The sequence below is a fragment of the Pristis pectinata genome, chromosome 3 (genome assembly GCF_009764475.1).
Source record: "Pristis pectinata isolate sPriPec2 chromosome 3, sPriPec2.1.pri, whole genome shotgun sequence".
Lineage (NCBI taxonomy): Eukaryota > Metazoa > Chordata > Chondrichthyes > Rhinopristiformes > Pristidae > Pristis > Pristis pectinata.
Genome location: NC_067407.1, coordinates 140,332,464 through 140,350,406, shown reverse-complemented (window position 1 = coordinate 140,350,406; position 17,943 = coordinate 140,332,464). Strand labels below are relative to the sequence as shown.

The following is a 17,943-nucleotide window of genomic DNA, read 5'->3' as shown; positions in this document are numbered from 1 at the left end:
TTCCCCACCTGAAAAACATATTTTTGTTTCTTTCTCAGTTCTGATGAAGGGTCTTTGACCTGAACGTTAACTGTTCCTCCCACTGACACTGCTTGTCCTCCCGAATGTTTCTAGCATTTTCTGTTCTTGTTCCTGAATTTCTGCCGACTAACTTTTCTGATAGTCAAGTCAGAAAAATAATGGCGCTGTTAATCAACACTAACATTCCACTTCTGTCAGTTGGTCTACAGTGGACCCAGGCGAGCCCCCAGATGGGAGAGCAAGCTCCCTGCTCCCCATGGGCACTTGCATTCATCGCATGACTTATTGCAAACAACTCCGATCCTGGATCTCGGTACTTTTCGCACACACTATCAGCAGATACCTTCATTGGGTTCAAACAAACAGGCTGAAATATTCATTGTAAAAGTTCATCTGTGCTGGGACACCAATATTTAAAAAGTGACCAATTCTTGGTTGCAGTTTAAGTAAGGTCACACTGCAAGAATACAAAACACCAGTTACTATTTGCTGCCTGCCAATAAAATGTTTTTCATTAAATTAAATGATTGTTCTTGTGCTGTGGCTGACCCTTTTGGCAAGTTACTTTAACCAGTGCCTAATCTGTCAAGATGAATAGAGAAGTTTTTGTTAACCTTCATTGATCCATTGTCCTGGGTATTGTTGCATTACACCATACCCTTTATCAGAAGCAGACTTTTGCTTTGTCTTAAACAAAGCCATCCAAAAGTCTTGTTTAAAGATTTTTGTGATCTTCAAGTGCCATAAAAATGATTAATGCTTTTCTGAGCAGCCATCAGGAAACCTATTGCTTCAAAATATTTAGGATGTAATTTTATTAAATTCTGCTGCTATTGGTGAAAGCTTTGTTACTTCTTAACGTGAAGCATATTCAAAGCATTTACGACAAAGAAGTAACATTTTAATCTACACCTACAATATCCCACTGTGATAAGACTATTGAACAGTTCCCTTATACCATAAGATGGACTCTTGACCTCACAATCTTCCTTGTTCTGACCTTGCACCTTATTGTCTACCTACACTGCACTTCCCTGTAGCTGTGACACTTTACTCTGTACTGTTATTGTTTTTACCCCTACTACGTCAATGGACTTTGTACTAACCCAATGTATCTGCACTGTATAATGAATTGGTCTGTATGAACGGTATGCAAGACAAATTTTTCACTGTACCCCTGTACAAGTGACAATAGTAAACCAATACCAATACCACAATTAAAAGCATGCAAAAGCAAAATATTGCAGATGCTGGAAATTGAGATAAAGCAAAGAACGCTGGAGGTACTCAGTGTGTCAAGCAACATCTATCGAGAGAGAGAAAAGAGAGTTTGCGCTTCAGGTCGATAACCTGTCCTCAGAACTGAGAAATTAAGAATATAAATAATTCAACTGTTAATGCAGGGCTGCAGAGTCCTCAACCCAGTCTTTACCTCACATTTACCTACCATGGGCTGTCTGCCGTCATTCCTAACTCTGTGGCCAACGACTCTCAAAGACTATAAGACTGCAGCTGTTCTGCAAGCATTTAGATAATGAGATATCAGAGCAGAATTAGACCTTTTGGCCCATCGTCTGCTCCGCCATTGAATCATGGCTGGTTTTTTTTCCAACCCTCCTACTCCCCATAACCCTTAACCCCCTTAGAAATCAAAAGCCTAACAATCTCTGCCTTACATACACCCAATGACTTGGCCTCCACAGCCCTCTGTGGCAACAATTTCAACAGATTCACCACCCTCTGGCTGAAGAAATTCCTCCTCAACTCAGTTCTAAAAGGACGTCCCTTTATTCTGAGGCTGTGCCCTCAGATTCTGGACTCTCCCACTGATGGAAACATCCTCTCCACGTCCACTCTGTCCAGGCCTTTCAGTATCTGGTAGGTTTCAATGAGATCCCACCTCATTCTTCTGACCTTCATCGAGTACAGACCCAGAGACATCAAACGCTCCTCATACATTAAGCTTTTTGTTCCTGGGATCATTCTTGTGAACCTCCTCTGGAATTTGCGTAGGTTTCTGCCTGGATTTACCCTGTGGCTTTCCTCTGCGTGTTCTGATTTCCTCCCAAGGTTGGTTTCTGTGAATTGCCTCCAGTGTAGTTGGATGACAGGAAAATCAGGGGGTTGATGGGCATGTGAGAGAGAACAGGCAACAGGGAAATGTGAGGCATGGGACTGGTGGGAATGCCCTCAGAGACTTGATGGTGCAAATGGTTTTCTTCTGTGTAGGGTCTTGACCTGAAAGGTGTACAGACAGCTTTTGTCTCCACAGGTGCTGCTTGACCCACTGAGTTCTTCCAGCATTTTATTTTGTGTTGTAGATTCCAGAATCTGCAGTCTCTTGTGTCTTCTCTCTGGCTTCCTTTGATATCATAGGTGAATATGAATAATATGAATGTTCTGTGAGCAGAGAACAGGTTCAGGTGGTGCAAGCAGAGGCCCTGCCCACAGACTGCCCTGATGTCTTCTGACAGGTTGTGTTGTCAAAGGCCTTTACCAGTGTCTCCCAAAGTTTCTGATGATTAGAGACATTTAGAAATAGTGTTAACTCCATCTAAGTAATTAAAAGTATCTAAAAGTAAATATCAAACGCATTAAATTCACAAAAATTAATTTATAACATTAATATTAATTGAAACGGTGGGGGGGAGTCACACAACACTCTTTGATCTGAAATATTAAAAGCATACAAAAGCAAAATATTGCAGATGTTGGGAATCTGAGATAAAGCAAAGAACGCTGGATTCCCTCTACCTGACTTGATGAGCTTTTCCAGCATTTTCTGCTTTCATTACCAAGCTTCACCAGTGGTTTTGATGGATCTGGAGAGCCCAAGGCCACCTCTGAGGCTGGCATCATATGTGGTCAGTGTTCCTCCAGTCAATGGGGAGCTGCCTGTTGTGGAATGCTGCTCATCTCTGCATTTACATTGCAAGGGGCTGCCGTCATCAGCTTCTTTTTATAAGAAAAGGGAACAGCTGCTTGTACCAGGCCCAGAGATAGTTAAGATAAGATCTCTTTATTAGTCACATGTACATCGAAACACACAGTGAAATGCATCTTTTGCGTAGAGTGTTCTGGGGGCAGCCCGCAAGTGTCGCCACGCTTCTGGCACCAATGTAGCACGCCCACAACTTCCTAACCCCTACGTGGGAGGAAACCGGAGCACCCGGAGGAAACCCGCAGACACGAGGAGAACGTACAAAACTCCTTACAGACAGCGGTGGGAATTGAACCCAGGTTGCTGGCACTGTAATAGTGTTACGCTAACCGCAACACTACCGTGCCTGCCCTCTGTATGAATATAGAGGACCAAGGACAGTTTCTACCCCATTGTTATAAGACTATTGAACGGTCCCCTAGTACGATAAGATGGACTCTTGACCTCACAATCTACCTCATTATGACCTTGGCACCTTGTTGTCTGCCTGCACTGCACTTTCTCTGTAACTGTAACACTTTATTCTGCATTCTGTTATTGTTTTCCCTTGTACTACCTCGATGCACTGATGTGGTGAAATGATCTGCATGAACGGTATGCAAGACAAGCTTTTCACTGTACCGAGGTACATGTGACAATAATAAACCAATTCCAACTCCAAAAAGCCACAAAAAGGCTGCCTGTAGTGAAAACACAATCCTCACACTGGCCTCCACTCACGTTGGCAGTGGTGTTGATGTTGGGCGGTGGAGGATATACAGAACTCATGAACATAAGTCCTGTCTCTACCACACTGGAGTAATGAGGCTCGGCAGCATTCAAAGAGCTCCTCTGTTTACAACGTGCCTTTCACAACCTCACAATTTCCCAGATTCTTCACAGCTGCTGAGGTTACTGCTATCATAGCTGTATTGAATTAGCATCAAATTACCCATCCCATTTCTACAAAATGGCGCTTGTACATAGTATAAAGCTGTTTTGAGGTTGTACTTTGGACTGTGAGAATTATACTCTGCACCAAGATTGCATTCTACTTGATTTGGAGCATGTTTCATTTTCAGCATCCAAAAAGAGAGGATCTGCAGGCAGTTCCAAACCGACTTAGAAACAAAGATGTATGTCTGATGAGCAGTTACTGTTGTAGTGTAGGAAATATGACACCATTTTGTGCATGGGATGATCCCACAAAATGCAGTGAGATAAATAATTTGACCTGTTATGTTGTCTGAGGGATAATTAATAAGATTGAGGAGTACGTTCTTTAACATCCATTTCATAGTTTACCTCATCTGTAAAATGATATTTCAACAGTGCTACGCTCCCTTAAAACTCCACTGGGAACGTCAGCCTGGGTTTTGTGCTCAAGGCTTTGGTGTCGGCCTAGAATTTAGAACCTTCTGTATCAGGAGAGAGTGGGAACACTGAACCATACATGGCAGTCCCCAGTCGGTGCCCATCTTTGCTATGGTGGGAAGCTGTATTGATATATATGGAGAGACAGCGTCCAGGGCAGGCACAGTAGTGTAGCGGTTAGCATCACGCTTTACAGCACTAGCAACCCGGGTTCAATTCCGGCCGCTGTCTGTAAGGAGTTTGTAAGTTCTCCCCGTGTCTGCGTGGGTTTCCTCCGGGTGCTCCGGTTTCCTCCCACATTCCAAAGACGTACGGGTTAGGAAGTTGTGGGCATGCTACGTTGGCGCCGGAAGCGTGGCGACACCAGAACACTCCACGCAAAAAGATGCATTTTACTCTGTGTTTCGATGTACATGTGATTAATAAAGAAATCTGATCTGATCCTTGCTGTCCACTGCAGAAGAGCAGGCGATCATCTCTTGCGTTCTGGCCGACACTCAACTTAATTAAACTGATGACAGACACAGTAAGCTCACTTTGTAAGCTCACACAAACAGCAACGTGATAAAAACATAATCAGTTGAATTATCACCTCACAGCTTCTCACAGATGCTGGAAATCTGGACCAACACACACAAAATGCAGGAGGAACTCAGCAGGTCAGGCAGCATCTATGGAGGGAAATGAACAGTCGATGTTTCAGGTCGAGACCCTTCATCAGTACTGGAAAGGAAGAGGGCAGAAGCCAGAATAAAAGGGTGGGGGGAGGGGGAGGACCACAAACTGGTGAGGGATTGGTGAATCCAGGAGAGAGGGGGTAGGTGGGTGGGGGTGTGTGAAAGTGGGAATGATGTGACAAACTGGGAGGTGATAATTAAACTTTGTTTTTATTACATTGCTGCTTGTGTGAGCTTACAGTGTTCCTGACAGCTCATTAGTGCCAAGGCTCCTTATTGGCTGTAAAGGTCTTTGGTTCATTGTTATGGAAAGCAAATATGCTTTGGAAATGCAGATCTTTCTTTGGTTCTGTCCACCTAATATTTGACAAACTCTCTTTTTCTCTTCAAGGTCACAGTAGGTGCAAGACAGAACAGCGTTGTGTTGCAGAAGTTGGAACCAGATACCCCATACTCAATTAGAGTTGTGTCTGTCTCCAGGGCTGGAGATGGGGGACAGATTACTGGCAATGGCCGAACAAGTAGGTGTAATATCCCTCTCCTCATTTGTTAACTGTGTAAGGATTGCGGAGCATTATTTTCCAGGAGACATTACTGGCTTCTGTTGTATTTGGTAGAGGGCTAAGAACACAAGGAAGCCGATCAGGCTATCAGTCCTGCTCTACCTCTCTGTCAGGCTTGGCGCTCCTTTTCTGGACACTTAACCTCACAATCTACCTCGTTATGACCTTGCACCTTATTGTCTGCCTGCAGTGCACTTTCTCTGTAACTGCAACACTTTATTCTGCATTCTGTTATTGTTTTCCCTTGTACTACCTCGACGCACTGACGTGATGAAATGATCTGTATGGATGGTATGCAAAACAAAGTTTTTCACTGTAACTCTGTACATATGACAATAATAAACCAATTTACCTTTAACCCAATATTAATGCAACCCATTGGATTTGGTTCAGGCTTCAAACAAGGGATACAATAGAATGTGCTCCAAATCAAACGTCCAAGCTGAACCTGAACAAGACATGTTTCATGAATTAACCTAAAATCAAAACTTCAGCTTTACAATCAAAATTCATCTTCTTTCATAAACCACTTGGTCCCCCTCCCTCTCAGTCAATACCCTCGTTTTTTGAACAGTTTCATTCTAAATGAGGTGGCATCTCAATCTGAGGATGGTCTTTTCACCTCTTTAATCTGGATTCAGTGTTTGAAAGTCAAAAAATTGCAGATACAGGAAATCTGAAGTATGCACAGAAAATACTGGAACACTTAGCAGGTCAAACAACATCTGTGGAGAGAGAAGCAGAATTAGCAGGAAACTCTTTGTTGGAACCAGGAAAGAGAAAACAAGTTAGTTTTTAGTTACAGAGAACGTGTTGGGAGGGATAGAGAGGATAAAGGAAATATCTCTGAGAAGGTGAGGTCAGGGTTGCTCTGCAGATAGGTTGCATCCACAATTATCCCAACAGCAACCTCAGCATCTTAACTTTATGGCAGCCTGTTTCTCTCTCCGTAGATACTGTCTGACCTGCTGAGTGTTTCCAACATTGTCTGTTTTAACTTTAAATTCAGTGTGGGTTGGCAGAATGCAATTCCTTTTCCTCTGCTTGAACCTCAACTGCACTGTTGAAATATGGTTCCAAATGGGTAGAAAACCGTAGTACAAACAATGGGTAACTTGGATTAAACATCTCAACCTCCTTCAAAGAGACAAAAGGAAAATAATTTGTTTCAAAAATGTAAAAACGATTAGCTTGGGAGCAAGAAAGAAAATAAAAGATAAACAGTGTGCTTTGAATAAATCAGTGGCAGAGTGAATTAATTAAGAAAGGGATCCAGGGATTATTGTGGAAAAGTTATTGAAATCACTCACTTACTGCACAGTTGCATTCAGAAAAAATAACACAACAACATTCCTCAATTGTATCACGAACAAAGTCAAAATGTGTGATATTGTTACTCTATGCAAGAGAAGAAATCTTGATTTAATTAGTAGATTTCACAACTTGGGAGATGTCTGATTGCTTAGAATTAATAAATATTTTTAAAGTAATAGGTACCGATTCACTGTTTCAAATGAGGAACCACAGCAGCCAGCTTTCAGATAAAAGCTCCTGCAAACGTTTGTGATAAATAACCAGTAAATTCTTTCAATTTAGGGAGAAAAATATTGGTCAGGACATTGGGAAGAACACTTTTTAGTAGTGCTATTGAATTTTTTTATTTCTGCTTGAGTGCTTACCCTGGTTGCCTGCAGGTAGTTTTAAGGAGCTTTAGCAAACTTAATGGGAATCAAAACTCTCCATTGGTTAGAGCCATACGTCCTGAAAAGAAAAATGGATCTAATTGTTGATGACCAACCATCTTAGCTCCAGGGCAAAGCCGCAAGAGCTCTCTCTAAGGCAATCTCCAAAGCCCACCCATCTTAAACTGTTTGCTTCATCATGGAACCAGAACTGAAAATGTTTGCTGAAGATGGCAAAATAGTTATTTCCACTTTAGCTCCATAGAGAGTGAAGCAGGCAATCCCAGTATGCAGCAAGACCTTGACAACATTCAGGCATATCTTCTAGGTGGAATACAGCATTCATGCCATGGAAGTGGCAGGCAATGATAATCTCCAACAAGAGATAATGCAATCACCTCCCTTTGGTGACCTCAAATCATCTGCCATCAATACCCTGGAGACTAGAAACCTAACTGAGCAAGCCACAGAATTACTGGCCACAGCCCAAGTTTTCTTCAGTGAATGATGGATCTTCTGACTTGAATGTACATGAATGTGATGGAACAACCTTCACTTGCCTGGTTGAGTGTAATTCGAACAACACTTGCTGTTCAATAACAATTGCACCTTGGGCAATTAAGGATGGACAATAAATGCCGGCAGCACCAATGATGCCCACATCCCAGAACAAAATGAATTAACAAAAACATTCAGGGCAAAGCAGTCATCCAGTTCTCTATTATAAATATTCACTCTCTCCACTAACAGTTTCCCAAACCACCCGAGCCCAAGGCCTTTACCACCTACAAAGGCAAGGATATCTGTGTCTTGGGAAGACCTCCACCCACAAAATGCCTCAAAGTCACACACACTAATGTCTTGGAAATGAGTTAATTATCACTGGATAAAATCTTGTAACTTACTGCAACAGTCAGCAAAGGCAGCACCACCTTCACAAGGGCAATTGGGAATGAGTATTAAATGCTGGCCTTCTCAGCAATAACCAGGTCCCATGAAAGAATGAAAATGCTTTTGATTACAAGCAGCATAGGTAAGAGAAATTGGAATTATTTTCTTTGGAGCAGAGGCTAAGGGGCAGGCAATTAAGAAATGTTCAAAATCATGAAGGGTTTTGGTAGAATAGCAAGCTAGAAATTGGCAGAAGGGTTGATAACTGGAGGAGATTTAAGGTAAATATGAAAGGCATCAGCAGAAAGGAGAATGGTGTGTTGTGATGCAGAATGCATTGCCTGAAATGGTGGTGGTTGTAAATTCAGAAAGGAATCAAAAAGGAAAATGGTGCTCCAGCGAGCAGGCGAATGATTCTGATCCTTTAACACTTTGCTAAAGAGGTTTCACTATGATGACAGATCAAATGTCTTTCTTTTGTGCTGTATTTTTACAATTACGGAGCAAAGGATTCCTTTGCTCTGCATCGGAGAGCCATAGAGTAATACAGCACAGAAACAGGCCCTTCAGCCCAACTTGTCCGCGCTGACCGAGATGTCCTTAAGGCAGTCCCATTTGCCCACGTTTGACCCGCATTCCTCTGAACCTTTCCTATTCATGTACCTGCCTAAACATTTTTTTTGATGTCTTTGTGATGGCAAGATTATGTGTAGTTTCCTAAACTCACCTCCTTACTTGCATACTATAACACAGAAGGCAGCCATTCAACCTATGCCAGTTCCCAGAGAGTAATCCATCAGTCCTATCTCCCTCTCCTTAATTCCCTGTAGCCCCACAGCTTTATTCTCTCTCATTGTTCATCAACTCCCCTTTGATTCTTTTGCCACTAATGGGTAATTAACAGTAGCCATTTAACCTTTGGGGTGTGGGAGGAAACTAGACCGCCCAACGGAAGCCCATGCATTCACAGGAGAGAAAGCTCTGCAATGGAGTCAGGATTGAACATGGGTCCCTGGGGCAGTGAGACAGCACTAACTGCAGTGCCCCTTCCCTTGAGGGCAGCTCTTACCTCAGACTGGAACTTGATCCCCTCCAGGTTGAGTCCATATGCCTCAATAATCAGTCGTTTGAAGGTGGAAATGAAAACAGTGCACATGATGAAATGGTGCTTGGGCAAGAAGTGAGGTGAGGGGTGGGGAAATGTAATTAATTTTGATCAGCAGGTGAGCATTCATTAGTTACCACTGAGGCAGCGTTTAACACCATCTGTCTCATTCTCTTCCAGAGCCGCTTGCTTCAGTTCGAAACCTTAGAGTGTACAACCCAACGACGAGCTCGCTGAGTGTGATCTGGGATCCCGCTGAAGGTGTCGTACGGCGCTACAAGATCCATTACGTTCCATCTGCTGGACCTGGAAATGAAGAAGTGGTGAGCTTCTCAGCTTTGTTTTTACTGCCAGTGTCAGATGAAATTCAGTGTTACCTGAGATTTGATGCAGCAGGAGCCAACAACAGGGGCTCGTATTTATGGAGGGACATCCCAAGGTATCTCGCAGGAATGTATGCTGGAACACAGAAACACAAAGCAGGAGTAGGCCACTCGGCACATCAAGCCTGCCCCACTATTCAATATGATCATGGCTGATCTGCCCCGGGCCTCACCTCCTCTTCTGTGCCAGTTCCCAACAGCCCTCCACTCCCTGCTCTTTCAAAGATGTATCCACCTCCTCTTTAAAATACCCCCAGACCTCTGGGCTAGAGAATTCTAGAGGTTCACCACCCTCTGCAAGAAGAAGTTCCAACACAGCTCAATTTTATATGACAGTCCCTTTCTATTTATAACTATCCCTCTTTACTTGAGACTATCCCACTGGCGAAAGCATCAGAACATCCACCCCGTTGTGTCCCTTATATTTCAATGGGATCACCCTTCATTCTTCTGAACTCCAAATAATAGAGATCCAGCAACTGTTGACGTGGAGGTGCTTAAGGGGCTTTAGTGGAGGTGATTAAAAGCTGGGCAAGTGTTAATTTTTAAGGGCTGCCCTGAAGGAGGAGAAAGAGGTGGTGAAGCAGAGGAGTTTTCGGACGGAATTTAGAACTCAGGGTTAAGTTGACTGGTAGGAGCAAGGAAGTCTGATATCAGTTGAATAGAAATCACTGTTCAGGTTTCTACTTATGACTTAAGCTTATCCTTTGATTGGACGCTTGTGCTAATAATTGACTAATAGACACAAAGGGATAAATCACTAAGCAACAAGAAATTCAACAATAACCCACTGCTCCCCCCAACCCTACCAGCCTTACATATGTGAATGAAATCACTATTAAACTGACAGCAGGAGCTTCCCCAGGTAATTAACACAAATGTAATGCAGAAGACATTGAAGGCAAGTTGTACACAACGAGCTCCCATGCACACAAGTAAAATAGAAGAATCTTATTCTCAGTCTGTGTGGCAGATCTTGGCTCTCCAGCCTGAGGAAGCAGCCTCTCAGTGTCTTAATCTATCAATCCCTCACAGATTTTTAGAAAAAATGCGATCAACTCTTATTTTTCTAAGGAGATCCCTGGGGATGAAGATGAACCTCGATTTCCCTAGCTAATACCAGTCAGAGAGTCATAGATTTATAGAACTATACAGTAATAAGCCAATCAAGTTGCCTTACTGAGCCAGTCCCATTTGCCTGAGTTTGGCCCATATCCTTCTAAACCTTTCCTATCCATGTACCTTGTCCAAGTGTCCTTTAAATGTTGTAATTGTACCCGCCTCTACCATTTCTTCTGGCAGCTCGATCCATATATACACCGCCCTCTTTGTGTGGAAAAGTTGCCCTTCAGGTCCCCTTTAAATCTTTTTCCATCTCTACTTTAAGCCTATGCCCTTTAGTTTTGGACTCCCCTACCCTGGGAAAAAGACTCTGGCTATTCACCTGATTGATGCCCCTCATGATTTTATAAACCTTTATAAAGTCACCCCTCAGCCTCCTTCATTCCAGGGAAACCAGTCCTTACCTATCCAGCCTCTCCTGATACCTCAAACCCTCTAGTCCCGGTAACATTCTCGTAAATCTTTTTGCACTCTTTCCAGTTTAATGACATCCTTCCTATAGCAGTGCGGCCAGAACTGTATACAGTACTCTAAAAGTGGCCTTACTAACGTCTTGTACAGTTGCAACATGACGTTCCAACTCCTGTACTGAATGGTGAAGTCTAACATCTTCTTCCCCTCCGCCATCAGATTTCTGAACGGTCCATGAACCCATGAACACTACCTCGTTATTCCTTTTTTGCACTATTTAGTTTTGTAATTTATAGATTTTATGTCTCTGCACTGTAGTGCTGCCGCAAAACAACAAATTTCACGTCATATGTCAGTGATAATGAATCTGATTCTGATACTGAAACATGCCAAACGCCTTCTTCATTGCCTACCAATGCTACAACCTTCAGTGAACTATCTACCTGCATCCTTCAGTCTCTCTGTACTACAGCCCTCCCAGGGCCCTACCATTTACAATGTAAGTCCTGCCCTGGTATGTCTTACCAAAATGCAATGCCTCACATTTATTGGAATTAAACTCCATCTGCCATTTGTCAGCCCACCAGTGCACTCTCTAACCACAGCAGCTGAGCACATTTCCAACAACTGCTGTGTAAGTTTGAGCGGTATCAATGGTCTGAAGATGACATTTGGCTGGCTGCTTCAGTCTGGGAGCTCACTGCGGTGCGTGCCAGGCTAGAGGTTTCTCCGTTGAGTGCTGTGTATCGTAGCACACCCCCCGAAGGCAGCAGGCGGTGGCAGGGGAAGAGCAGTATGGAGACCTTGTGCCTGAGGATCATGTGACAGACCAGCAGGAGGAACAGGCCAATGAAGAATATACCTGCTCAGTGTTTGCAGCCTCATCTGAGTGGACGTAGGGAGTCCCTAATAGAGAGATGTGGGATATAAGGGAATTGGAGTTGGTTTATCATCACATATACGTTGGTATTATGCATTGAGGGAGTACAAGGTAAACCATTACAGCTACAGAGAAATTGCAGTGCAGGTGGACAATAAGGTGCAAGGTCTTAATGAGGTAGATTGTGAAGTCAAAAGTCCATTTTATTGGATCAATCATCTTTTAACAGCGGGATAGGAGCTGCCCTTGAGCCTGGGGGTACGTGCTTTCAGGCTTTCGTATCCAATGGGAAAGGGGAGAAGAGAGAATGTCCGGGGTAGGTGGGGTCTTTGATTATGTTGGCTCCTTTACCAAGGTAGTGAAAAGTGAAGACAAGAGTCCGTGGAGGGGAGGCTGGTTTCCATGGTGTGCTGGCTTGTGTCCACAACTCTCTGCAGTTTCTTGCAGACACACTAAAAGAGACACTTTTCACAAGAACCCTGCAATCTAAAATTTCTTGATATAACTCAAACGACTTTCTCTGCACTTCAACCCTTAACCACATTTTACACCAATAATCATCTAGGAGAGGCCAGATAACACATCAACTCCCCTCACACAGAATATGCTATGTAAATGAATGAACTGCTGCTCCAATTACTGAATGGGTTGCTGCAACAGTTCTTCACTTCCTGAGTGGCTCCTCGTTTAATGAACTGTGAAAGTTGGGCAAAATGCTTTTTCCATGGGGGCGGGGTCAGAAGAATAATGAATTAGGAACAGGAGTAAACCCCTGATTCCCTTGAGCCTGCTCCGCCATTCAATAAGATCAAGTGTAAATAAACTGACCCTTAAACCTAACTGTAGCCTTAACTCCTCACAGTCTCCAATCTGCAGGTGTGAAGAGTAGTGCATGTATCGCCTTGATGTATCTTGTGAGATCATAAAACCTCTTTCCACTTTGCTCTGTTATGTTGGCATTCTTACTTTGGAAGGGATGACTACCTTCGGAAGGCAGATTATCTGGCCCATAACACGCAAGTTAAACCGGGGCAGGACATTCACAGTGTACTGTTATAATCTATCTGATAGAACTTCCAGATGATGAGTTGCTGTGGTTTTTACATTGACAGGTTACAGTCCCAGGAAACACACACAATACAGTCCTCAAGAGCCTGCTTCCTGATACACCTTATGATATTACAGTGGTCCCTGTGTTCAGGGAAGGTGATGGTGCTCCAAGGACCAGCAGTGGGAGAACATGTAAGTCCACAGTCTAAAAGCTTGGTTAGTTTGCTCTCCATAAGAATCAAAGCTACTTTATTCTCCTAGTGACCAGTTCTTCTCTGTGCATTCTTGAGTTACTGCAAGGCTGGCAGTTGGTACTCATCAGCCAGTTTGCCTTCAGAAGGTTGTGTGGGATTTTTCTACCTGTGTCTCTGTGGTGAAATGGCTCTCTTAGAGGTCCAACCCTGTTCTCCGAAGGCAGTGGGGTGTTCTGCTTAACATCCCATAGGAACTAATAGCAATTAATTTGTTGAGAGACAGTGATAACTCTGTCCCTGTGTTTACCTTGTCTGCCAAATCGGAAGCACTGATCAACTCTGTACCAGGTGTTGCATTCAGCAGGTAGTGGTGGGATGGGGTGTGGGATGCTTGTTCAGTTACTCACATTTGTTCTGAATATGCCTTCCTCTCTGCACTGAGCACATAATGGAGTCTGTTCTTGTGTTCTGTGCTCAGTAATCCGTGGAGCACCTGGGAATGTTCAAGTTTTCAACCCGTCACCAAACAGCCTGAACGTTCGTTGGACCAGTGCACCTGGTCCCGTGCAGCAGTACAGGGTGGTTTACGCCCCTCTTACTGGGACTCGTCCCTCACAATATGTAAGTAATTGTGTTCCAGCCTGCACTACTGCAATGATAAATAGTTACAACTGATTATTTTGCATCTTTTTGAAACTCTCCATGTATCCACGATTAATTAAAGAATGCAACAAAACAAAACATAATGTCCATCAATCTTTTCTCAATTGTTTGAGCTTGGATAAACACAATGTATGTGGTCTTGCTCCAAGTAATTAATTCTCTGACGTAATAATGGTTACTGAGATCTGGTGGGACAGTTCCATTTCACAGTTGTGAAGGTGCTGATGTGGGGCCATTTTCTGTTGAGCAGATGGTAGTGCCAGGAAACACCAACAATGTGCTTCTGGAACGCCTGCAGCCCGACACGCCGTACTCTGTCAATGTGGTGGCTTTGTATGCGGATGGGGAAGGTGGCCAGCTCTCCAGTGATGGCAGGACATGTAAGTTGAGTGACTGTTATAGTAGGTCATGTACATGTGAGTGTCGGGATCTGTGTAAATGTGTTCGCACATTGCCTGAGATTCTGTATGTGCTAGTAACGGAGAAAGGGTTGGGGAGTGTTACTGGTGTAGGCTTGGAACATGGACTGTTCCATGTCATAGTTGGGGCCCATGTGACTGATTCTGTGTCTGTTTTTATGTTTTCATTTCTCCCCTTGTATAATTATTAGGAAGGACTGAATCTGTAGGGGGTCTTGTTTGGTGAGGAGAAGACTGAAGCAGGTTTTTGACACATACAAACTTGCGCAAACACCAATTACGCAAGTACATCCTCCACTTTCTCCTCCCTTAGCCTACTCCTCTACTTGATATGATCATGGCTGATTTGATTGTATCCACAACTCTGTTTATATATTCAAAGACTTTGCTTCCCTTTGATGAAGAGAGATCCAGACTCACGAACCCTGGAGAGAAAATATAATCATTCATCACCAATATATCTAAGTAGGATTTAGGAGACATTTCTCGACTGTAAACGATTCTAATTCAAGCAAGGTTCAAACTCATTAATTGGAAAAAAAACAATTAACAATATAACATAGAACAGTACAGCACAATACAGGCCCTTCGGCCCACAATGTTGTGCCGACCTTTAAACCACGCCTAAGACTATCTAACCCCTTCCTCCCACATATCCCTCTATTTTAAATTCCTCCATATGCTTAACTAGCAATCTCTTGAATTTGACCAATGTACCTGCCTCCAGCACTGCCCCAGGCAGCACATTCCATGCCCCAACCACTCTCTGGGTAAAAAACCTTCCTCTGATATCTCCCTTGAACTTCCCACCCATTACTTTAAAGCCATGCCCTCTTGAGCATTGGTGCCCTGGGAAAGAGGTGCTGGCTGTCCACTCTATCTATTCCTCTTAATATTTTGTACACCTCTATCATGTCTCCTCTCATCCTCCTTCTCTCCAAAGAGTAAAGCCCTAGCTCCCTCAGTCTCTCCTCATAATGCATACTCTCTAAACCAGGCAGCGTCCTGGTAAATCTCCTCTGCACCCTTTCCAATGCTTCCACATCCTTCCTATAATGAGGCGACCAGAACTGGACACAATACTCCAAGTGTGGTCTAACCAGAGTTTTATAGAGCTGCATCATTACCTCGCGGCTCTTAAACTCAATCCCTCAACTTCTAAAAGCTAACACCCCATGAGTTTTCTTAACTACCCTATCCACCTGTGAGGTAACTTCGAGGGATCTGTGGATATGAACCCCCAGATCCCTCTACTCCTCCACACTGCCAAGTTCAGCATTATTCTCTTTAATTTCAATAAATACAATGCAATTCTACTTCTGCTCTGTGATAAACAGAACATATATTCAAATAGATTGAAGGGAATGATTAGTTCAGGTATGGCAAGCCCCTTCTCTGCTTCCTACCTGCGCTCATGTAATCTGGGAGCAAGTGCTTGTTTCACCTCCACCAAGCAGGTCTCGTCTCCTCTGTCCACTTGACCAGGCTGGCTGACTGCACTCCTCCGTGTCTGCAGTTAGATGGGTGCCAAATGCCTGATGATGCATTTGGCGTTGGGAAGCTCGGGTATTATTTTTCCATCACGATCTGAATCCATCTCGGTATCTGGTAAATCTGTACAAGTGGTTAGTTTATTTAAAGTGGGCGGTGCCACGAACAGGAAGGAGTATCATGATAATGTTAGTTACACCCCTTGGTCAATAAATTGTCACTTCATGGAAACAGCATCATTCAGTACTGATTTACCGATGCACCATAGAAAGCATCCTATCTGGATGTATTATGGTTTGATACGGCAACTGCTTTGCCCAGGACCGTAAGAAACTGCAGGGAGTTGTGGACACAGCCCAGCACATCACGGACACCAGCCTCCCCTCCTTGGACTCTGTCTTTACCTCTTGTTGTCTTGGTGAAGCAGCCAGCATAATCAAAGACCCCACCCACCTGGGTCATTCTCTCTTCTCTCCCCTTCCATCGGGCAGAAGATACAGGACCCTGAGGGCACGTACCACCAGACTTAAGGACAGCTTCTACCCCACTGTGATAAGACTATTGAATGGTTCCCTTATACAATAAGATGGACTATGATCTCATGATCTACCTTGTTGTGACCTTGCACCTTATTGCACTGCACTTTCTCTGTAGCTGTGACACTCTACTCTGTACTGTTATTGTTTTTACCTGTACTACGTCAATGCACTCTGTACTAACTCAATGTAACTGCACTGTGTAATGAATTGACCTGTACGATTGGTATGCAAGACAAGTTTTTCACTGTACCTCAGTACAAGTGACAATAATAAACCAATACCAATACAGTTATTATTACACGGAAGGCACCTTGATGAGATGATGGTTAGGGATTTCAGGCTTTTTGGCATTGTTAGGAGTCAGGAAAAAAATGTTTCACTCAGACAAGGACTTTGATATTAGCATTTCCAAGAGATGATTAAACAGGCTGAGATTTATTGGGGTCAGGGTCATTACCTGGTGCTTATTTGGAAAACACGGATTCATAGAACATTCAGCCCATACTTTTTTCTGGTTGAAAAGAAGCTACCCAGCCCGATTGCATCTTCCACCCCTAAATCCTGTAGGTCATGGCTCCTGAATGTGCAACACATTTCCCTCACGAGTTAGAATGCCAATAAACCTGAAACTGTTGGCTGTTATCCCATCAAGGTGCCTCTTGTGTAATAATGGAACACCCAGCAGGTCAGGCAGCATCTGTGAATCGGAATTATGTTTACTATCACTGACTTATTTGACTTGAAATTTGTTGTTTTGCGGCAGCAGTACAATGCAAAGATGTAAAAATTACTATAAATTACAAAGTAAATGAATAGTGCTAAAAAAAGGAATAGTGAGGTAGTGTTCATGGGTTCATGGACTGTTCAGAAATCTGATGGCGGAGGGGAAGAAGTTGCTTCTAAATTGTTGAAAGAAGCATCTTCAACCTGAGACATTAACGCTATGTCTCTTTCCACAGTGCTGCCTGACCTACTGAGTATTTTCAGCATTGAACATAGAACATTACAGCACAGTACAGGCCCTTCGGCCCACAATGTTGTACCGACGTTTTATCTTGCTCTAAGATCTATCTAACCCTTCCCTCCCATATTGCCCCCTAGTTCTCATGTGTCTAAGAGTCTCTTAAATGTCCCTAATGTATTTGTCCCCACAACCTCTGCCTGCAGTGCGTTCCACGCACCCACCACTCTCTGTATAAAACAATTACCCCTGACATCCCCCTTATATCTTCCTCCAATCACCTTAAAATTATGTCCCCTCAGGTTAGCCATTGTCGCCCTGGGAAAAAGTCTCTGACTGTCCACTCAATCTATTCCTCTTATCATCTTGTACACCTCTATCAGGTCACCTCTCATCCTCCTCTCCAAAGAGAAAGGCCCTAGCTCGCTCAACCTATCCTCATAAGACATGCTCTCCAATCCAGGCAACATCCTGGTAAATCTCCTCTGCACCCTCTCTAAAGCTTCCACATCCTTCCTATAATGAGGTGACTAGAACTGAACACAATACTCCAAGTGTGGTCTAGCCAGAGTTCTATAGAGCTGCGATGTTACCTCA

At 43.5% G+C, this 17,943-nt stretch overlaps 1 protein-coding gene across 6 annotated transcripts in view; it reads left to right on the top strand.

Annotated features, from left to right (window-relative positions):
- Positions 1–17,943, top strand: part of LOC127568808 (collagen alpha-1(XII) chain-like) — a 275,536-nt gene that overhangs the window by 134,723 nt on the left and 122,870 nt on the right. For all 6 annotated transcript variants that reach the window (XM_052012994.1, XM_052012992.1, XM_052012989.1 and 3 more), the window contains 5 exons: positions 5,384–5,513; positions 9,414–9,556; positions 13,142–13,271; positions 13,752–13,894; positions 14,187–14,316. In XM_052012994.1, the coding sequence (XP_051868954.1) occupies positions 5,384–5,513; positions 9,414–9,556; positions 13,142–13,271; positions 13,752–13,894; positions 14,187–14,316 (676 nt within the window). The remainder of the gene's footprint in view (positions 1–5,383; positions 5,514–9,413; positions 9,557–13,141; positions 13,272–13,751; positions 13,895–14,186; positions 14,317–17,943) is intronic.